The sequence below is a fragment of the Stenella coeruleoalba genome, assembly GCF_951394435.1.
Source record: "Stenella coeruleoalba genome assembly, chromosome: 7".
Classification (NCBI taxonomy): Eukaryota; Metazoa; Chordata; class Mammalia; order Artiodactyla; family Delphinidae; genus Stenella; species Stenella coeruleoalba.
Window position 1 is genome coordinate 116,851,612 of NC_137153.1, and position 23,085 is coordinate 116,874,696.

At 50.5% G+C, this 23,085-nt stretch overlaps 1 protein-coding gene across 2 annotated transcripts in view; it reads left to right on the top strand.

The window, feature by feature from the left end:
* The window catches only part of GPR107 (G protein-coupled receptor 107), a 76,583-nt gene extending 63,483 nt beyond the window's left edge, over positions 1–13,100 (top strand). For both annotated transcript variants that reach the window (XM_079925755.1, XM_079925754.1), the window contains one exon: positions 8,059–13,100. In XM_079925755.1, coding sequence (XP_079781881.1) covers positions 8,059–8,155 — 97 coding nt within the window. In that variant the 3' untranslated portion in view covers positions 8,156–13,100. The remainder of the gene's footprint in view (positions 1–8,058) is intronic.
* The last annotated feature ends 9,985 nt before the right edge of the window (positions 13,101–23,085 follow it).

The following is a 23,085-nucleotide window of genomic DNA, read 5'->3' on the forward strand; positions in this document are numbered from 1 at the left end:
TTCATCACTTTAGATATGTCCTGCCACTCCCTTCTGGCTTGCAGAGTTTCTGCTGAAAGATCAGCTGTTAACCTTATGGGGATTCCCTTGTATATTATTTGTTGTTTTTCCCATGCTGCTTTTAATATTTTTTCTTTGTATTTAATTTTTGATAGTGTGATTAAAATGTGTCTTGGCCTGTTTCTCCTTGGATTTATCCTGTATGGGACTCTCTGTGCTTCCTGGACTTGATTGACCATTTCCTTTCCCATATTAGGGAAGTTTTCAACTATAATCTCTTCAAATATTTTCTCAGTCCCTTTTTTTTTCTCTTCTTCTGCAACCCCTGTAATTCGAATGTTGGTGCGTTTAGTGTTGTCCCAGAGGTCTCTGAGATTGTTCTCAATTCTCTTCATTCCTTTTTCTTTATTCTACTCTGCGGTAGTTATTTCCACTATTTTATCTTCCAGGTCACTTATCCGTTCCTCTGTCTCAGTTATTCTGCTATTGATTCCTTCTAGAGAATTTTTAATTTCATTTATTGTGTTGTTCATCATTGTTTGTTTGCTCTTTAGTTCTTCTAGGTCATTGTTAAACGTTTCTTGTATTTTCTCCATTCTGTTTCCAAGATTTTGGATCATCTTTACTATCATTACTCTGAATTCTTTTTCAGGTAGACTGCCTACTTCTTGTTCATTTGTTAGGTCTGGTGGGTTTTTGCCTTGCTCCTTCATCTGCTGTGTGTTTCTCTGTCTTCTCATTTTCCTTAACTTACTGTGTTTGGGGTCTCTTTTTCGCAGGCTGCAGGTTCATAGTTCCTGTTGTTTTTGGTGTCTCCTCCCAATGGCTAAGGGGTTGGTTCAGGGGTTTGTGTAGGCTTCATGGTAGAGGGGACTGGTGCCTGTGTTCTGGTGGATGAGGCTGGATCTTGTCTTTCTGGTGTGCAGGTCTGCGTCCAGTGGTGTGTTTTGGGGTGTCTGACCTTATTATGATTTTAGGCAGCCTCTCTGCTAATGGGTGGGGTTGTGTTCCTGTCTTGCTAGTTGTTTGGCATAGGGTGTCCAGCACTGTAGCTTGCTGGTCGTTGAGTGGAGCTGGGTCTTAGCATTGAGATGGAGATCTCTGGGAGAGCTTTTCCTGTTTGATATTACATGGAGCCAGGAGGTCTCTGGTGGACCAATGTCTTGAACTCGGCTCTCCCACCTCAGAGGCACAGGCCTGACACCCAGCTGGAGCACCAAGACCCTGTCAGCCATGTGGCCTCTTAATAAATGTTTAAGTGTATAATACAGTGTTGCTAATTATAGCCACAGTGTTTTACAGCATATATATGGAACTTAATCATCTTGCATAACTGCTTTTTAAGACATGCTCCCAGGCTGCCTTAAATCAAGGTAGCCATTCCTTCCGTTAGGGCTCTCATTTGTGTAAATTTGTTTTCATGCTTCACGTTCATATACAAGTTGTTTAAACTAGTCATTTTAGTTTTCAGAAAAGCTTTCTAGTCAATTCTCCATTTCATTAGGGGCTTTTTCTGAGGTTCTGTCTTTTCTTTTGTTTGGAACATAGTCTTCGATTTCTTCATTTTGCTCGACTCTGTGTTGGTGTCTATGCATTAGATAAACAGCCCCCTCTCCCAATCTTGAAGGAGGGGCCTCATGGAGGAGATGAGCCTCCTCCTTCAACCCTGCCCTGACTCTTGGTTGTCTCTCAAACCTTTGTGATCATCCAAGTGGCCTATTTTATTTTTAGTGGCTCCTGGTAGTTGAGGGTTTTCCTAGAACTATCAGTGTCCCGAAGGGAAGGATCTCAGGCAGCACTGAGATTCAGGCAGATTGGAAGCCAGACGCTCAGGCCAGAATAGTTTTTTTAAATTAAGGTTTATTTTGAAGAAGTCTGAGTTCAATTTAAATGTCCGCCAATACCTTCCAAAGTAAGGTAATATTCAGAGACAATTTCCTCATCAGATGGCTTAGAGAAATTTCTGGAATATTCACATCCGAAGATTCCTTATTGATGAATGCCTTTGACTTAACTCTAACCAAAAAGTGCAACGTTATTCTTTGTACATTTTTATTATATATTTATAATGAACAAGCTTAGTTGGAAACAATTAAAATACTTAAGCTGTTGGTAAAAAAATTAAAAAATAGAGTCCATCTGGTAAGCAGCAGCTTTGGGAAGTAACCTGAGACGTGGTGTATTTTTCCTTTCCCCTGCGGGGAGCCCTGTAGCTCAGCATTCTGTAACCGTTTGAAGCAGGGTTGCTCTGGGGTCATAGCGAGAAGCTGAATGGCTGGGTCCTAGCATCTTCCGCTTGACTGAAGTGTGGTCAGTTGACGTTCTCCCCAGCAAGGCAGGCATTCCTGTTCCCCACATCCTTTCCATCAGCCATTGCATCTAGAAGCGCAGATGCTTTGTTAAGGTATGTTTGTCTCATTGGCAAAATTTTAAAAATTTGTTTTGGTTTTTATTTCTCTCTGACAGTATTTGGTGGTAGTGGTAACAAAAACGCAAGAGGGCCTGTGTGTGTGTTAAAATCAGGGGAGGAAAAGGGAAGAAGACAGACCAGCAGTCCGCTGGAGACTAGGGGGAGTGTGTTTCTTTCTTCTGGCAAGATTTGGGGAGGGTGGGCAGTTTGAGCCAAGGTTGACCCTTGGGTTGCCTCAGCTTCTTCTCCTGTTACCGGGGAAGAGCGCTCTGTGCTCTGTTCTCCGGGGTTGGCTGAGTGTGGGCCCTCCCGTAATGGTGAAGTGAGCGTCTCTTCCGTGACGGGAGGGCTGCACATGTACCAGCCTAGAGAGGGAGTCGGCCCAAATGAAGGTTTGCTTACAGGAGTGGTGGTGGTGTTTCCCGGGAGCACCAGCCCCGATGAGCCTGTGAAAGACAAGTTGAGGAGCCAGCTGAGGCCAGGTGCCTTTCAGTCAGCAAGGCAGTTGTACTGGGGTTTCTCTTTAGCTGAGAACTCGACTGTTGGGAAAGTTCTGTGAAGTTATAAGATGTGACAGCAGAAGAGGCCTGAGGGGGAGGCTTCAGCCGCAGGTGAGGGTCAAGGCTCAGCAGCTTCTGGGACCGCCGAGCCCGGACTGTCATCTCCCTCTTCTGCTCGCAAGTTCTGTTCCTGGAGGGCCCTTCTTAAATCCTCCAGAAACAACCCAAACCAGAGACCAGCACAGCCTTGCCTGTATTTTCTAGAAGGTCTTGAGTGCTCTGTCATGCACACTGGAGGGTGTTTCCTGAAGGAGGGCACTAGGTCTGATCCCCACCCAGGACATTAAGCACCTCTTTGTGCAAAGTATCAGTAATAATGTTTATGCCTCGCACACCTAAGACGAATTCACACCCTTCCTAATATGCCCTCTGCACCAGAACTCTGACCTGGGCCGCGCAGTGACCTTGCTGACTGAGGTTCTGGGTAGCTTCTCATTCACCTCTTCTTACCTCCTCTGTCTGAAGCTGAGCTGCGGGAGGGCGGTGCCTTGGGAAGTGAGTCTGGCCCAGGGTAGTGCGTCCTCCCCGCCTCCAGCCTAGGCCTGCATGCAGTCCGGGCAGCTGCGCCCCCTGGGCCTGGGGGAATGAGGGCGCCTTCGGAAGTAATGCTGACTTTCCATCTTTTTCTCTTTCTGTTCCTTTTGACACCTCTCTTTGGACTCGAGCTCAGAGTGGCTTACTGATTTTGGTAACAGAATTTATCATAACAAAATCAGCAAGTTAAGTATTGGATGTAATTTCAGTTATCAGACTTTTAGCCACCGCACGTGCTATGCGTATCCTTGATGGTCTGAATTATTTCTGCCATCTTGAGAAGCGGGAGTGAGAAGAGATCTGGTTTGGGTTCCAGAAGCTGTGTCTCTGGAGCTCCCCTTCCCGAGTGCCGGTAACCTTTTACTACTTCCTGCACTCGTGCAAGTGGGTAACCAGCAAATGTAGAAACAGAGCTTGGAGACTAATAGAATTGTCTCTTAACCAAGCCTCTCCACATTTCAAGTCCAGAGATGGTTAGCATTTAGATTTAGTTTGGTTACAGAAACAGATGCATCCGTGTGCCACTTCGGCCACAGTTGACGGCAGTCTCGTGTGGCAGAAGGAGCAGTGGGGACCTGAAGCCCCCTTTCTCGTCTTTCCCCGTATTCATTAGGGCCCTGTTGGTTGCAAATACGAGACTCAGGCCTCTACAAGGAAAAGAGAGGTCACCACATAGGGGTAGAAGGAAAGCGGGAGGCAGCTGGGTCCGTCCGCTCCCCCCGTCTCCGCTGGAGCCCCCCTCCTCTGGGCACCTCTCTGCTCCACTGTCTTCTCTATCCTCCACGCTCCCCTGGACCCATCCCCCTGGGAGCCCCTCTGTCGGCTTAGCACTGTGGCGCCTTGCCTCAGACCGGCTCAGGAGCTGCTGACCCTTGGGCCAGTGTCCTCTTGAAGTCAAGAGTGGCCACCTCGGCTCAGAAAAGTTGAGCAGGCCCTGAGGGCAGGACAGCTTCTGCTGGAAGCAGCGTGGGACTTGGCAGCCAGAGAGGCTGGCTTGGCCCGGGCACCGAGTCTACTCGCGCTGGTATGAGCGCTCTGTCAGCCCTACAGGTGGTTCCGGACAGCAGCCGGTGCCGAATCCCCCAGTCTCCTGCGGGACCAGCATGACAGAGTGTAGACGGCGCTGCGATAGAGGTGTGTGTCTGGAGCCACAGAAAGGCATCTCGGCAGAGGGCGAGAGGTCAGGCAGGGCTGGGATGGGCAGAGGCAGGAAGGGCAGGCCTTGCCCTCTGGGGACCGGGCTCTCCCCGCCTGGGCGGCTCCAGGGGCTGCGCCTGCATTCGCATCCCTGGGGTTTGAGTTTAGACTGAACGTCACCGCTGCTCGGTGCTCGACCTGAGCTTTGTCCGGTGTCTTTCTGCGCCACGCGGAGGGCCTCTGCGTAGGTTGTGTGTAGTGCGGGTCGCTGCTCCGAGGACGGCTCTGCGGCTCTTTGTCCCCATTCAGTGTTTGTACTGAAACCAGGGCGTGCAGGGGGGTGTGCGTGGAGCTGTGAAGTTGCCAAAGCGCCGCCTCCTGCCCGGGAGGCTCCTGGGCGTCAGTCTGACCACGGTCTCCTCCTCCGTCTCCTCCAGCTGGCACCCCTCTCACTTCCCAGAGGCTTCACTGGGGAGCCAGGGCACAGCGCCCGTCCAGCCTCACACCACATCCCATCATCGCTGGCTCCGCCCGTGCCACCCTTCTGTGCCTACGCACCCCTCACCCCGCAGCCGGGGCGCCTCCACTCCGCTCACTCACTGCTCCGCAGTCTCCAGCCCCCTTGCCTGTCCTGAGCTTCGGGCCCCTCTGTCCACCTGTCACCCCAAGCTTGCCTCTCCCCTGCATACCCTGTGGGCTTCGGCATCCACCCAGTCGCTGTCAGCAGAATATGGGTCTTGGCCTAAATGCCTCCCTCTCCCTCGGCCTGTGTGGGGTGAGTGACCGCTTCTTGGAGGCTTAACGTCGTGTCTCCCGCCCTCTCCCCACTTTATCCTGGTGCCCTGCCCTCGCGTGGCCGATGTCCTCACCTCCCATCTTCTTCCCTTCCCGTCCATTCTCCTCAGCTACCCGAATCACCTGTAGACTGTTTTTTAAGAAGATACCCTGGCTCCTCCCCGGAGACTAGATTCTGAATGTTGGGGGTTCAGGTGTCTCTGTGCTTTTTTGACTCCCCTGGATCCTGCTGGAGCCAGGCCCGAGAACCCAGGTATAAGTGTCACGCCCACCCCGGTGACACGGCACGGAAGGCCGTCCACAGCCCCCCACGTGCCCATCCTCGACTCTCCTGCCACGTGCCTTCACCAGCAGCTTCTTAGCACTCCCTGACTGTCGGGGAGCTTTCTTGTGTTTCCTCCAAGCCTTTTCTTGTTAGATTTCTTTTCAGAAACTCCCCTGCCCTCCCCCCTCTCCTCCATCTCGCTGCTGCTCCTGTCTTTCAACACAGGAGGTGACTCTTCTCACCCCAAGCCGTCGTCACACCTGCACCCTGGCACCCCCATCCTGTCTGTGTGAAGTGGCTCTGCGTGTCCGTCTGGAAGACCGTCCCTTCTGCTGGGCAGTGGGCTCCCTGGGAGCACCAGTTCCAGCTCTCTGTCCTTGCCCCAGGCCCGGCCTGACAGAGTGAATGTTGTTTTCTCAGTTGGGCCACCATCTGGCAAGGAGTGTTTCCTTAGGGAAGGAAAGGGAGCAGAGGTTTTCCCAGGCCCACTCTCCGAGCCGCCCTTGGGTCGCGGCGCCTATGCTCTGCCCTCCGCGTCCGCGCGGGTTGGCCGCCTCCTTGTCCTTTTCAACCTGGGGCAGTAGCCACACGATCCGCCGGCTGTTGCCAGGAGTGTTTCTGGAAGACTCGAGGTTGTACTTCTTCCCTTACATCAACAGGTTTGGAGGCGCATAGGGGTTGCTCTGCTGGGGCTGGAAAGGCTTGTGGTGCCCGTGTCCTAGTCTGGAGAAGGTCCCTTTAGAAGCTGCCCTGGGTGCATGGATTTCTCCTGGGAGAAGTGTGAGCGCTTCCCGGTGAGGTCAGGCCCGAGACGGGCACCGGCTGGCAGGAAGTGATGCTAGGTTCTCTCAGTTGGTGTTCCCTTTGTCTGGGGGCTGCGTTTATACTCAGCCACAGCCTCTGCAGGGATCCCTCAGTTCCCACAAGAACCACCTACCTGCAGCATACTTTGTCCTGGCTTTACCAGAAGTACAGATAATGCATGAGTCCAGAGGACTCTTGTTTGAGAAAAGCCCCAACTCTGGGGAGGACTGGATGGCTTTGGGGCTTGGTCACAGCAGCAGCTGGTGGCAGGAGAGAAGGGAGAAGAAATTTTCTTTCCTTACTCAAATAAAATAATTTATCTACTGTTAGGTCCAGCAGGACAAACTCTAGATGTCACATGTAGGGCCACTGAGTCGCCGTTTGTAAGTAGCAGGATTTGGGAATTGGTGCGGGGGATAGGTACGGTCCTTGGAGAGAGTCTGTTGGAATGATTGATTGAATTTATTTTACTGATTAGGAAATTCCTGTTGGTCCGCGATGGAGGAACATAGGTGCCTCCTTGCTTCCTAGAGTCCTTAGGGAGATGCTGGGCCAGGGGTGTTTGTTTCTAACACTTTATTTTGTAGAACAGTTTTAGGTTCATAACATTGAACAAAATTGAACAGAGGGTACAGATACTTCGCATATGCCCCTGCCCCACACACGCATAGCTGCCTCCATTATCAGCATCCCCTGTCCACAGTAGTACGTTCCTTACAACTGATGAGCCTGTATGGACGTATTATCATCCAGAGCCCGTAGTTTACAGTAGGCTCACTCCTGGTGCTGTACACTGTGTGGGTTTGGACAGATGTGTGCCCACCATTATATAATAGAATCATACAGAGTCATTTTGCTGCCCTGAAAATCCCCTGTGCTCCGCCTAGCAGGTGGAGTTCAGTATCGGCTTGGTGTTTCCTGCTACGGAGCCGCTCAGTTGTGTCATGGATACCCAGATCCTTAGAATCTGTCTAGCTCACATTTTGTGAGGCAAGAGGCTGTCTTCTCATAGACCCCCACCTTCTCAGGAGATGTCGTGAGTCACTCTCTGTCTCTAACGGTCAAAGAATCTTTGGGCCCAGAAAGTTCCTCTAAACCTGTGGTTCTGTCCCAGGACTCAGAAATGATCCACTGTGGCTGGTTAGTGTAAACATCTACAGCTGATTAGCTTTTTTTCAGAATGTTAATTATGATACAGATACTGGTGTCATAATTGTGACTAGTGTATATACGTAACATAAAAATTTGTGACAAAGAGAAAGAGATGAATGCTGGTTGTGATAACAGCTGGTATGTAGTGACTGGGCAGGACAGAGAATCTCGTTTCTCCCTCACGACAGTTCTGGAAGGTGGGGACTGTGTTTCTCCTGCAGCACAGGGAGGTCACGTGACTTGGGCAAGCTTACACAGCTAGTAAAGGGCGGGTCAGGATTTGAACCCACGTGTGTCTGATTCCAGAGCCAACACCCTTTACCCCTGGCTGCTACTGTGCTGTGGTGAAGACGGCCTTTTACTTTAAGACTGAGGTTTTCCTCGTTTTTTCCCTCATTCAGAGTGACCACGTCAGGGGTGATGGAGAATATGAAGAAAGTCAAGAAGGTGACCAACGGCTCGGTGGAGCCGCAGGGTGAGTGGGAAGGCAGCGCGTGATGGAGGAGCTCCGAGGCGGCACTGTCAAAGGAAACGGTTTATTCGTAGTCCTGTTGGTCGGCGAGAGAGGTCGGCCCTCCCGACGGTGACACCGCAGAGCACGTGGCTGGGAGCAGTTGCCACGGAAGCCTAACTTTTCACTCTTCTCTGGAGCCGGATCTGTGGCTGGTGATAGGCAGCTAGAATTCTCCTTCAGGTGGGAGTGCTGGGTAGGGGGTGTGAGAGGAGGAGGGTAAAAGGAAGACCTTGTTTTTAATCTCTATATTTTAAATTGGGAACTCTTCAGGTAGGTGCAGTGTGACCCAGTGTGTAGCAGCGGAGTGTTGGTGGATGGGGCATGGTAGGTGGTGGTGTGTCTGCAGCCGTTCAGGGCACGGGAAGGGGCTTTAGGAAACGAGCAGATGTCGAGTGGGGCACGGGGGCTCACAAAGAAGGGAGAGGTGAGCATCACTGCGTCTTGGGGACAAAAGACGAGTGAGATCAGGTTATTTTAGAAAGCAAAGTCAAAACCCAATTTAGTATTAAGAGAGTGCCCCAGGATTTCAGACCCTGAATGTCGCCCCAGACCTTCATCCCGGATTCTGAAAGTGACCAGGAGCGACAGTCGTCCGAGGGCTACGGTGTCAGAGTCAAGGCCCTGGTGGTGGCAAATGGTTCTCTTGACTGAAGTGTGTTCTGTGTTACCTAATGGATGGACGGAAGTGTGTTTTTAAGCTCGAAAAGCCGCCTCCTGTAGGATTTCCCTGAACGTCTGGTCCCCCCGACGGCGCAGAGCAGCACCGTCTCTGGCGGCCCTCTCTTCCCTCTCTTCTCGCAGCTGCATCTATTTTGTGTGATCAGAATACGGGGAAATGGGAAGGACTTGTCCTTAAGGAGCAGCTGGGGGCAGAAAGGATCATGTCGAAGCAGATCCTTAAGGCACGTCGTCATCATGACAAAGCTTTCCCTGTAGCCAGGTAGGACTTCTAAAGGGAGGAATGCAGCAGACCTTGTCCCTGTATTCCAAGAGTAAGTATGCGAAGAAGGTGAGGGTGATTAGCAGGTTTACTCTGGGGTGTGGGGATGATGAGATCTTTCACAGAAGCTCAGTGAGGTTCCCTTCCAAACTTTCAGAGCTTGGAGAGGAACACGGATAGATTGCCGGAGGTGAGCAGTACTGCAGCTCGTAGCCAAGTCATCCGAGTATTGGGACAAGCTCAGAAGGTTCCCTGTGACAGAGGGCATAGCAGGGCTTTCCGCTCATTTCCTACTAAGGCTTTGGCTGCCGGAGCCTGAGATGGGGACTGAAACACTGCATCAGGCAAGCTCCCTGGAGCGTGGGGTCCCAGCCGGGCGGGGTAGCTCCCAGTGCCCACGCGCGTCAGGAGCCCGAGCCCCCCCCCCCGCGACCTCCTGGCCTGCCTCCTGGGTGCTGGATGGTGACGGTGGCCGGTGGTTATTCTCTTACCTCTGGCTTGGAAGGGTCGATCAGAAGCCACAAGATTTAGGGGTGCCGCTCAGTATGCCCGGTTTGGGAACCTGAAGTGTCTTTACTCAGAAAACAGTTATTTTCCCTCTCCTGTACCATTGTCACTTCCTAAATGACCAGTGAGGAAGCAAGTGTCCTTTCTATGCGCTTCGATGAGCCCTCTGTGCTCTGCCCAGTGCCACCTCCACAGGGGCTCGGTCCTGGCTGAGTGAGGAGGAAGACCAGCGTCTTCCAAGGCTGCTGCTGCCCACCTCTCCGCAGATATTTTAGGGAAGGGTTCGTGTGTCTTCCCATCTTCAGGAGCGAGGAAATAGGCCCCAAGTATTCATCTAAGGGCCTTTTTTTGTCTTTTAAGTAATCTGGGAGCTGTGTGACAGGAGAAGGAAGTGGCAGGGAGGACGGGAGTATTTTTCAGACTTTGTTTTCCTGACGTGAACACCATCCCAGTGATTAAGAGATGTGTCGCATACTGTGGCCAAAACTTCCTTTGGTGCTTCCCTCCGAGGGACGTGTTTGCTGTTTGTCCTGCAAGCAGATGTTCTCGACTAGGCCGTAGACCTCTTGGCAAGAACCAAAGGTTTGAGGAAACACACACACACACACACACACACACACACACACACACACACACACACACACACACAGACAGACACACACACACACACACACACACGCGAAAGGGTCTCCACGGAGGTGTCCTCACTTCATGTGCTGGAAGCGGGGAAGCGAGTAAATGAAGATGAGGGTGTGCATGTGGGCTGGCACCGGCCCCTGCTCAGCCTTCCTGCTCTGAGGTCCCCGGGCCCCCGCGGTCACAGGAGGGCATGAGCCAGAGGGCTGGGCTTCTCTTCAAATCCCACGCGGCACCTCTAGGCTCGCAGAATGGCTGAGGGGCTGCAGTTTTACAGTGCTGACCCTTCTGGAACCGGAAGGTACAGATGAGATAAGGTAGTGGATTAGAAATAAAGGCAGGCCGCAGGCTTCCTAGCAAACGGGTCGTCTGCCCACGTCCTGTATTTTAACTGGCAGAAGGTTTAAAGGCAGGCCGCTGATCAAGAGAAATCAAACCCCCAGCCCAAGATTGGGAAAATAGGTGGTGGTTCAAGTTTTTCCAAAATTATTTAAGCTCTTCATCCTGTTCTCTTTCTCTGTGACTTGATGGCAGTAAGCAGCATTCAGCTCTACTCTTGCGTAAAGATGACTGATTGGGGGCTAAAGCCAAGGTGCTTCCCCAGCTGACAGCCCGCTTCCTGCAGCCTGATCTTCACAGTCCCCTTGGGCTCACGGTGATGCAGTGTTTGAATGGTTAAGCCCTCTCAGTATTTCAGGGATTGGGCAGAAAGGATCGGTGGTATTTATAGGTTCGCTTTGTGCTGCTCCCCGTTTCTGCCTACGCGAAATATACGTACTTCCTCTGAGAATCCGGCCGTGGACTGGAGGTGCCGCTGGCTGTGAAACTTTAGCAAGTAAAGGATCTGTTTTCCTTTGATAGAGTGTGTGTGTTTTGCTAGAAAATTACTTCTCGGACCACAAGAACAATCGCTGATCTCTTAATCCTGGCTCTTAACAGTGGCCAAAGACTCCATCAGCCTGTTTCTTGGTCCCGCAATACTTTAACTTTTTAGCAGCAGTGCCTCCGCTGAATACTCCTGCTGGCTCCTCTTGTAAAGAGAAGCTTGCTCTGGTGTAAAAGATGGTTTCTCAGATCATAGCCTGAGTCTGTTCAGTTTTCTTTCAAGAAACCACTTTAGAGTAAAATTTCCAGTTTTTTTTTCCCCTGGACATGTCCAGCCAGCCAAGGCGGCACCAGTCTCTTCATAAGTGCACTCCACGGGGCTGCCTCGGCCAGGCGTCCACTCCCTCATTGTGATCTCGCCACAGGATGCTCTCCTCCCCCCTCCCTCTTCCCCCCTTCCTCCCCCTCCTCCCCCCCTCCTTCCCCCTCCCCCCCCCATCTCCTTCTCTTTCCTTGCCTTGGCCCTCGCCCATCAGTTCCACATGGGCTCAGTCTGGGAATACGGGCTGAAGCCTGTGGTGCATTGCAGCATTTTCTCCCAGCAGCTGTGTGAAGGATGTATTTTCCAAGCTAAGAATTTTATCCCAAGAGCACATATTACTGCTTTGGACCGTATATGATCTTCTGCCCCTGCACGGAGATGTATGTCTTATTTTAGTCTGTACCGACCAAGGAACAGTGTCAAAGATGCCAGTTTTAATTGTGAGTGGCTCTGGCCATCTCTGCCATCCTGGAGCATTTCCTTCGAGGGAGGCTTCTAGGACCGAGACAGTCTGGTGGGTTATTGGCCCTGCTCTGTACACCCCGTAGAGCAGTGGGACTGTTGGTGCTTCCTGCTGCCGAGCAGCTCGTTCAGAGGACACGGGTCCTCGCCCCCTCCTCCTCCTGCTCTGCACTCCACACCTCACCCTCGCTTCCCTGACCCACGCCTGACCTTCAGCAGATTCCCAACACGCTGAGCCCAGGACGCCTGTGGCCTGCTGCTTTCTTTTCTCTTCAGAATTCCCCACGGAAGAAGTTAAGTTAGACTTTAACTGATACCTCTTGGTGTATCAAAAACCATACCAGACGTTCTAGGAGATCTGCCCTTTACTCCAGTTTTCTCTAGGGTGTTTCTGGCAGGAGGTCGTACAAGAGCTCCACCTGAGTTGATGCTAATACTTGTCACTACGACCTGGAATGTAGTTACTGATTGGCAAGCCGGACATTCCCCCCAGGGCCCTTCTGTCGCCTGGCGATGCATCTGCCCTCTCTGCACGGCTTATGCTTGAAATATAATGTTTTTCAGTGGCTCGTTGCTAGGACATGGACACGCACATCCTCCGAGAGACTGTGCAGAAAGCACTCGGTGGGGCGGGGCGGGGAGGTGCAGGAGCAAGGATTTGGTTGTGTTGTGTCAAGGACCTTTGGGACCTACTGGCAGGAAGTCTGCAGGCGGGCCGTTTGGGAAGGAGTGCGGATAAAGTCAGTAAAGGTCAAGGTGAGACAGAAGAGATAGCTCGCCCCCAGACAGCAAGCTTATCTTGGGGCGGGGTTTGAGACTTCAGGGTGGGCAGCCAAACCAGTCAGGGGGCCAGGCAGTCAGCCTTCTTAGTGTTTAAGGCACTTATTACAAAAGGGTCCAAAAATCCTGTCCACACAAGGGGGCTTCTTGACGCCTTAAGCAGCCTTTGCGGATGGTAAATTGGATTTGCCTAGTCATGTGACCTCAGAAGAACTCAGACACATCCAATCCAGAAATAAGTTTCATTTGGGGGAGAAAATGTCTGTAAATATTCTTTGCTTTCCAGGTTAGATTGGGATGCAGCAGGAGTTTTCAGTACTTTTTTTTTAAACACTGATGGTCACTGAAGAGTGTTTATATGAACATCTGCCGGGTGGAGGTTCCGATCCGGGTGGTGTAGGGGACGGGTTCTCCTGCTGTGATGCAAACATGTAAAATAAAGATTCTGTGACAGGAACGTATGTTTGTAATCCGAGGGCGTTGCCAACTGCTGCCTGCTGTCTCTCCGCCCCCCTCCCCCCTTATAATTCTTTCCTTTGTGATTTTTGTTCATTAAATTAGTTAATTGCCTCCCACTCGCTCCCACTGGCAAGAGTGACACCTACTAGAGAAGCTCCCTGTGTCTCAGCTGCCATTGAAACTCAGACGTGACTTCAACTCCAGAGGCTTTGTTTTGGAACAAACTGAAGATCAGTTGTAGTTGACTGGTGTCCTGCCTCCACTGGGGACAGGGGTTGCTCTCTGAGTCAGGGCCTGGGCACTGCTGCCATTTGAGGGGAGATGACGGCAGAGACTTGGGGTAAAGCCTACCCTGTGACAGGCTCGGGTTCACCCTCTTACGATGTTGGTCATCAGATAACCCTGCTGGTGTTCCCACATCAGAATCAGAGAAATCCAAGATTTCAGACTCAAAGCATTTTTGGAAGTCCTCCAATCCCAAACCCCTTATTTTACTAGGAATGTTTTAAATTGAGGTGTAACTCACATACAGTAGAATTTACCCTTTAAGCGTATAGTTGGATGAGTTTTGACAAGTGTATATACAGTTCTGAAGCCTCTGCAATAAGTGAGATGGAACATTTCCATCACCCCATAAAGTCCCCTGTGCCCCTTCTCAGTCAAAACCACCCCCTGTCCAGAACTACCACAGCCGCTGCTCTGATTTCTACGCTGTAGGTTAGTTTATTCTAGAACTTCACGTGAGTGGAATCACACTTCCTTGTATGGCTTCTTCCACTCAGGAGACTGTCTGTGATTTGTCCATCCAAAGCCCTGGCTTTAAAGCTGCAAAAAATGGGGGCGTAGAGAGGGTTGTGCCCCCCCCTCCCCCAGCCAGTAGGTATCAGAGCTGAGGTGAGAACCCAGGTCTCCTGACTCCAGCCTTGGTGTGGTGATGAGGATTAAGTTAGGGGCCTGGCCTGGAGCTCTATCGGGCACTGTTGCTGTGTTTACAGTAACGTTAGAATGATCCTCAGTTCACAGCATCCCAGAAGCTCGGAATGAAGGGCCTCAGAGTCCATGTCGTTTCCCCTGGGCTTTCCAGTTACCGGCCATGCCTCACCCGCAGCTCCTTCCTGACTCTGCAGAGGCCTTGGGTTACCCAGGGTGTCCATGGAGAGAAGCCTCAGGAGCGGGGACAGGGCATTCCAAGAGTAGAGCCCAGGAATCGGGTGAGACTCTCAAGGGTGAGAGATGCTGAGGCCACCCAGGAAGGGGACAGCTGAGGAAAGGTGTGGGAAGGACCTGGGGACCGTCTAATCCAGTACTTCACAAACTGGAGCAAGCATCAGAGTCCCCGGAGGGCCCAGGGCTTCTGATTCAATAGGTCTCTTGCGGGGCCTGAGACGTTGCATTGCTAACAAGCTCCCAGGTGATGCCACCTCGGCTGGTCCCAGGTCACACCTTGAGAACCGCTGGTGTAACCCAGCTCCCTTCTTGAGACTTGCCCCAGTCATTCAGGGGGTGTGTCGAGCACCCACCCGTGCAGACTCCTGCTGGTCACACAGCAGCGAGACGGCGTCCTGACTCCGGGCCTGCCTGGCAGGGTTGCAGTGGTAATCCGGTGAGGGGTGCCAGCGGGCCAGCTGAGCTGCTCCCCTCCATCAGCCTTGGCTTCCTCCTCCCCCGTTAGAAATGCAGCCATCCGGGCTGACAACCTGTGAACTTCGCGGGCCGAGGACCCTGCACCTCCAGTGCCGCTCAGGGTCAGGAAGGCCTGTGCCAGTGGGTCCGACCACAGCTCACTCGCCTTCTGGTTTCTCTAATGAGCCGGAAGAGCAGACCAAGTGGGCAGCAGACAGCTGACCCAGATCTACCTGCTGAGAGCGGCCGACGGCCCTTGGGACCCTGTGGAGTCCTCCCGACGCCCACGTGGGCTCCTTCCCTGTGGCAGCCGCCTTTGGGCGCCCTGCCCTTCCCCAGGGATCTGTCAGGTCGGCAGGTTGAGAGCTGCGCGGTCCCTCAGGCTACTCGACAGTGAGGCTGGTAAGTGGGGTGAGAAAGTGCTGGACTTTCTTCCCGCAGACCTGCGCCCGAGCTGCGTGCACAACAGGCGTTTCCGAGCATCCATCCAGCCCTAGAGCTGGCCTGGCCCCACCACGTGGGGAGAAGCTGCCTCAGCGGTTTGGGGGCTGGATTTTAGGGGGTCAGTGTGCCCCTTGCAGGAGCTGCACCCTGCACTGCTCCTTCCCAGTTTGCCAGGGTTGCTGACTTTCATAAAAAACAAGGAATCTGGGCTTCCCTGGTGGCGCAGTGGTTGAGAGTCCGCCTGCCGATGCAGGGCACACGGGTTCGTGCCCCGGTCCGGGAAGATCCCACATGCTGCGGAGCGGCTGGGCCCGTGAGCCACGGCCGCTGAGCCTGTGCGTCCGGAGCCTGTGCTCTGCAGTGGGAGAGGCCACGACAGTGAGAGGCCCGCGTACCGCAGGAAAAAAAAAACAAAAAAAAAACAACAAGGAATCTGCTCATGGAAACATCTGCAGAACCAACCGAGCTTAAGTCTTGTTTATGCACTCAGCACGCGTCTCATTCAGGGCCCGGGCTCTAGGCTGCAAGCCTCACCGAGGGCTGCACTCCTCAACGCACTAGTGTTTGCAGGACCACAGCGCAAAATGATGCGAGCCTGGTTTCTACCGCGTGATGGGAGAGCAATGAGGGGGGGGTGCGTGGGGGAGGGTTGAGCGCATGACTGCTGCCCCTGCTTCCTCCCACACTTTCCATTTTAACTGGCCCCTTCGCATCAGCAGTACTGCTTGGCCAAGTTTTCTTCCCATTAAAAAAAAAAATCTCCCCAGGCCAAGCTGCAGCCCCCGCCCCCCACTTACAGGGCGAACTTCTCTGGTCTGCCTCTTTCCCCTCCAGTACCCCCAACTCACTGCGGTCGGGTTCCACCGGCCAAAGTCTCCTGCAGCCTCTGGGGCTTGGTTATTACCTGCCGTGACTGTAGCAGCCTGTGGCACAGTGGGACCCCTCCCCTTTCACCCTTGGCCACATCACCTTGCACCCACTGCCTCCCTCCTCGGAATTCCACGCCAGCCAGGTTAGACTTCCGGTAGTTTTCCTTCTCTCTCCAGCTGCTTGGCCACAGTCGGCTTCCTGCGCCCAGCCCTTCGGTGTTGGGCTCCTCGGCACTGCCCCAGCTCTCTTCTGCTCTCTGACACCCAGGATCGTATTCCCAGCCTAGAACTGTCCTGAGCTACTTACGGTTTATCCAGCTGCCTCCTGGACTGTTTGGTTTTTGTTTTTTTGGCCGCGCCGCGTGGCACGCGGGATCTTAATTCCCTGACCAGGGATCGAACCCGTGCCCCCTGCAGTGGAAGCATGGAGTCTTAACCACTGGCCCGCCAGGGAAGTCCCTGGACTGTTTTAAAGGCACTTCAAAGCTACACTCTCAGAATGAAATGACCACGTCCCCTCCCCAATCCTAGTAAATGTGATCCAGGCCAAAAACTTGGGCCTTATCCTTGACAGTCCCTTTCCCTCACCCCATCCCAGTCCTGTGGCTCAAGCCTACCCACTTCTCTCTCCCCACTGCCACTAGCCAGGCCAGCCACACTCACCCGTAACCCGGATTACAGCATCAGCTGCTGCCTTGCAGCTGGTGGCCTGACCTCCAGTCTTGCCCCACTCCCAGCCTTTGCCATGCCTTGGCCGAGTGCCTGCCTGCTGTGTTAAGCATAGAGGTGCAAAAGCAAGCAAGGAGGATGCATGGTCAATATACAGAAATCAACTATTTCTATGTACTTGCAACGAACAGTCCAAAAAATGAAATTAAAGCATTTCCATTTACAATAGCATCAAAAAGAATAAAACATTTAACAGTAGAAGTGTAAAATTAATATTCTGAAAACAAAAACACTGAAAGAAAGACGATCTAAATAAATAGCCATCTCGTATTCATGGATCAGGAAACAATATTGTTAAAGATGACAATACTCCCCAAATCGATCTCCAAATTCAGTGTGATCCCTACCCAAATCCCAGCTGGTTTCTTTGCAGAAATTCACAAGCTGATCTTAAAATTCATATGCAAATGCAAGGGATCCGGAGTAGCCAGAACAGTCTTGAAAAAGAGGGACAAAGCTGATGGATTCCCCTTCTCAGTTTCAGAACTTATTAAAAAACTGTAGTGATCGAGAGAATGTGGTAGTGATAGAAGTATAAATGTAGAGCTCAATGAGATAAAATAGAAAGTCCTGAAATAAACCCATATATCTGTGGTCAGTTGATTTTCGGCAAGTGTTCCAAAACCATTCAATCTGGAAAGAATTTTTTTTCCCAACCAAGGCTGCTAAGGACAACTGGACATCCACATGCAAAAAGTAAGTTTGTAGCCCTGCCTCACACCATATACCAAAACTACCTCAAAATGAACCATACACTTAAAGCTATAAAACTCTTAGAAGAAAACACAGGAGTAAATCTTTGTGACCTTGTATTATTAGGCAGTGGTTTCTTAGATAAGACACCAAAGACAAGCAATAAAGAAAAAAGATAAACTGGAGTTGATGAAAATTAAAACTTTCGTGCTTCAAAGGACATCATCAGGAAAGTGAAAAGACAACCCAAATACTTGCAAACTGTATATCCGAGAATATCTCCAGGATATATGAAGAACTCTTACAACTCAATAAAAAGATAACCCATTTTTTAAATGGGCAAAGGATCTGAATAGGTGTTTCACTTAGCATAATAATTTCAAGGTTCATCTGTGATATGTATCAGAATTTCATTCCTTTTTAAGGCTGAACAATATTCCATTTCATGTATATATAGACATACCATATTTTGTTTATCCATTCATCCATTGATGAATACTTGGATTGCTTCCACTTTTTGGTTACTGTGAGTAGTGCTGCTGTGAACGTGGGTGTACAAATATCTATTCAAGTCTCTGTTTTCAACTCTTTTGAGTACATACCCAGAAGTGGATTGCTGGATCATATGGTAGTTTTGTATTTAAATTTTGGAGGAACTGCCGTACCATTTTCCACAGCAGGTGTACCATTGTACATTCCCACTAGCAGTGCACAAGGATTCTAGTTTCTCCACAGGTGTTCTTTGCCAACACTTGTTATTTTGTAGGTTATTTTGGTTTTATCATAGCCATCATAGTGGCTGTGATTTGGTATCTCATTGTGGTCTTGATGTCCACGTCCCTCATGAATAGTGATGTTGAGCATCTTTTCTGTGCTTCTTGGCCATTTGTTTATCTTCTTCAGAGAAATGTCCATTCAAGTCCTTAGCTCATTTTAGTTTTAGTTTAGTTTTAATTATGGTAAAACATACATAAATTTATCATCTTAACCATTTTTAAGTGTACGGTTCAGTCGCGTTAAATACATTCACATTGTTCTGCAACCAATCTCCAGAACTCTTTCCATCTTGCAAAACTGAAACTCTACACCCACTAAACCACAACTCCTTATTCTCCCCTACCCCACACATCCCTGGCACCGCCCCCATTCTACTTTGTCTATGAATCTGACTACTCTAGACACCTCGTATAAATGGAATCACACAGTACTTGTCTATTGTGACTGGCCTATTTCACTTAGCGTTGTGTCCTCAAAGTTCTCTTTGCCCATTTTTGGATTGGGTTTTTTTGTTGTTGAGTTGTAGGCATTCTTTATATACCCTGGATACTAATCTTTTATCAGATATATGGTTTGCAGTATTTTCTCCCATTCTGTGGGTTGAATTTTCACTCTTTTTTTTTTTATTCAGCAAACATTTATTAAATACCTAGTAAATATTAGCCACTATGTCAGGCACAGGAATAATAATGATAATAAAGTGTGGTCCCTGCTCTGAAGTTGCTGACAATCTAGGAGACTGACAAGTAAACTGGTGATTACATACACAGTAACAAAGGTTATGATACTAGAACACACATGGGACTATGTGATGGGAGTATGGCTTTCACCAGTTCCTCTTGGATTTATCTCTTCTTCTTTGGCTCCAGAACCAAGGAATTAGCCCTATTTTTGTCTTTTTTTTTTTTTAACATCTTTATTGGGGTATAATTGCTTTACAATGGTGTGTTAGTTTCTGCTTTATAACAAATGAATTTTCACTCTTGTTAGTGTCCTTTGCTGCACAAAATTTAAAAATTTTGATTAAGTCCAATTTATTTATTTTGTTGTTGCCAAGAAATCACTGCCAAATCCAATGTCATGAAGCTTTTATTTTTTTTTCTAAGAGTTTTTAGGTCTTAGGTTTAGTTTGATCCATTTTGAGTTCATTTTTGTGTATAGCGTAAGGATGAGGGTCCAGCTTCATTCTCTTGCGTGTGGATACCCAGTTTTCCCAGTACCGTTAGTTGATAAGACTGTCCTTACCCCATTGAAATGGTCTTGGCATCTGAGTAGCCATTTCTATAAAGAAGATAGACAGATGGCCAGCAAGCACCTGAAAAGACTCTCAACATCCAGAGAAAAGTGAATCAAAATTAGTGAGATACTACTTCGCACTACTAGGGTGGCTATAATAAAAAATATATAACAACAAGTGTTGCTGAAGATGTGGAGAAATTGAAATCCTTACACACTTGCTGATGGGAATGTATAAAATGCTGCAGCTGCTTTAGAAAAGTTTGGCGGTTCCTCCAAAGACGACGTGTAGAGTTACCATGTGACTCAGCAATTCCGCTCTTAGGTACACAGCCAAGAGAAATGAAGACACAGGTCCACATAAAAACTTGGATACAAATATCCATAGAAACATTACTCCTGATAGCCTAAAATTGGAAATAACCCAAATGTCCATCACTGATGAATGGATAAATAAAAATGGTCTATCTGTATACAAAGGAATATTATTCAGCAATAAAAAAAGCATGAAGTACTGGTACATGTTACGACATGGATGAAACTTGACAACATTTTGCTAAATGAAAGAAAACACAAAGGCCACATATTGTACGATTCCATGTATATAATATGTCCAGAATAGGTAAGTCTGTAGAGACTGAAAGTAGATTAGTGGTTGCCAGGGGCCGGGGGAGGGGGCTCGCAAGGGGTGACTGCTAAAGGGTGAGTTTTGCTGCTGCCGTTTTTAATTCTTATTGGAGTCTAGTTGATTTGCAGTGTTGTGTTAGTTTCAGGTGTACAGCAAAGTGAATCAGTTATACATATATCCACTTTTTTTTTTTAGAAGAGGTGTTTTTTGTTTGAACTGATGAAAATGTTCTAAAATGTTGATGATGGTTGTACAACACTACGAATATACTAAAAACCATTAAATGTACAGTTTCCATGTGTGAATTGTATGGTATGTGAATCATAGCTGACAAAAGCTGTTAAAAAAATAGTGATCCAAACTGAGAGGTGTCTGTGGGAACACAGAGCCTGTGCACCCAACCCTGGGTAGGTCAAGGAGGGCTTCATGGAGGAAGTACCATTTTGTATGGATTAGCTCAATGAAGCAGGCAGCGATGGAAAGGTGTTTGGGTGAGGGGAATGGCATGTGCTAAGGCCAGTGATGAGATCCTGGCACGTTGGGACGGATCCAGTAGAGCTGGAATCATGAGTGGGAAGTTGGGAGCAGAGAGGGATGAGACTAGAAAAGCAGATGTGGGCTGTGTCAGGAGGCCCTCTGCTAAGGAGGCTGGCCTTTACCATGAAGGCAGTGGGAAGGCACTGGCAAGTTTTAACAGGGAAGTGATGTGGTCAGACTGCACCCTGATCATCCAGCACGCTGGTAATTACAGCACAAAGGAGTGATGTGGGGGACATGGCCTGGCTGCCTCTCGCACTTTTATCTCTTCTTCTCTATCCCAAACTGGACCTCAGATTTCTCAGGCTTGTGTTTTGGAGGAGACTGACCCCATACTCCTAGCTCTAGGCTTGAACCTCAAGAGATTGAAACTGATCAGCACATCCCTTGTCTCCCCACCCCACTACATTGATGGTTGGCAGGATGAGGGTGGGGAGGAAGTGGGTCACTTTCAGCAAGATGTGTACACCAGGTGGGACGCCTAAACTGCCGCCTGCAGCAAGTTGGAGAGCCTTCCTGAGAATGGCCCTAACACTAAGGATGCAGAGCCAGAAATGGAGAGAGGAAACCCAGATCCTCTCATAACCTATAAGCCGGGATCAAGCCCTGCCTGAAGATACTGCTGGACTCCTGATTTACATGCGTCAAATTGCCCTTTATGCTCTAGCCAGTTTAGGTCAGGTTTTCTGTTACTCTGAAGTGTTCCAGCAGGTAGACACTCTGACAGAAGGGATGCACAAGGGATCAGGAAGCCCTGAGGAACCTTTGCAGTCTCCTTGGAGGGTTCTGGAAGGCTCCCTGGAAAATGTTGGGGCAGAATTCTGAGACGAGAAGGGGTTAGTTAGCAGAGGTGGAAGGGCTGTCATGGGAAGGGAGGGGATGGTTTATACAGTGTCCTTCCTGAAAATCTGCTAATGACATTCATTCATCACCGATGCCCTGAGGGCAGGCAGCCAGGTGGGATTTCAGGAACCCTGACCCCAGACCCAACACTGAGCACGAAAGGGGGCCCGCCCAGTTCCATAGACCAGGCAGCCAAGGTGAGGTCCCAGGGGGCAACTGACCTGCGCACGGCCACACAGCAAGTGCAGGACTTGGAGCCCAGCTGTGCTGTATCCTGGGGCGAGTCCTTCCTACCCACCACTCTGCGTTTTGACTGGAAGCAACAAGCCTTCCAGGGCTGAGCCTGGGATAAAAGCTGATTTTGTTGGTTTTGAGAGAAAACTTGTTTAACCCTTCTGGAATTCGCATGCGGGCTCCTTTGCCCGCCCTGCGTATTGGTGGCCCCGACTATTGTGGCGTCTGCCTTTTCCTGGTTCCGGCCTCATAAAACCCATTAGAGGGTGGCCTCATTGATTTTCAGTCGTGTTTAACCTCCCCGTTACGAGTCTCTCCAGGCCCCTATGAACCACTCTTAGCACAGAGCAGCCAGAGGGCGGGTGATTCAGACAGAATTATTAACAAGGCTGTACTTACTTCTCCGGAGGGAACTGCCGGGAAACCTGGCCATGCAGCAGAACAGGGGAGAACCTAGGGTCACACGGGCAATAAGGGGCCAAGTCATCACAGGGCCTCCCCCACCCCACAGCCTGCACTGGCTCCCACGGCCTTCCAGACTCAGGGCCCATCCTCACCCCTGGAGACAAGCTGGCCCTTAAATCACCCCTGAGCCACCAGCCTGTTTGGAAGGAGCCAAAAGCTATGCCTGTCTCTCCCTCTGGTTTGTTGTTTTCAGTCTGGCCCCAGGCCCCGAGGGGCACTCTGTCACCTGCAGGGCCCTGTTGTCAGCTTGCTGTTGGCAGATGTCCTTCAGATGGAGTGGGGCAGAGAGCCACGAGGAGCAGGAACTGGTGGGCTGGGCAGGAAGGTGAGAGAGGCCAAGTTCCACGGACCCGTCAGGTCTTATCTGCCCTTCCCTCCCCCAGCCTGGGAGCGACCTGGGACTTGGGTCAGGTGTGCTGCTGGATGGGCTCTCAGAGTGGGAGCGAGGGGGGAAAGGACGTCCCCTCTCCAGCCCCCAGCCCATACTTAACCTGTTGTGGGGCGAGAGGGGGCCTGTGGCCATGCTAGCTCTAGAAGCATTTCACAGTCAGGAGGAGCAGAGGCCATTCTTTTATAGATGAAGGGGCAGAGAGATGGGGGCTGGGGAGTCCAGGAAAGACACTTCTAGAACTCCTCCTCCGAACTCTCAGCCCTGTGCCCTCCCCTACCAGAGGAGCTTTTCCTACGTCCTGCTTTGCGGCATTCTGCCTCTTTATTCCCAGAATCTACACGAAGACCCCGTCTGAGTCCCCTGCAGGGGGTTGGGCTTTGTAGGGCGGGCAGGGATCCCACACTGGGCATGGAGCCCTGGGTCAGGCATCCTTGGCCAGCAGTCAGTGAGGGAGCGTGAATTTCCCTGGGCTGGGGGAGTGGGTGTGAGGTCTGCACATCAGTAGGTTAGTGAT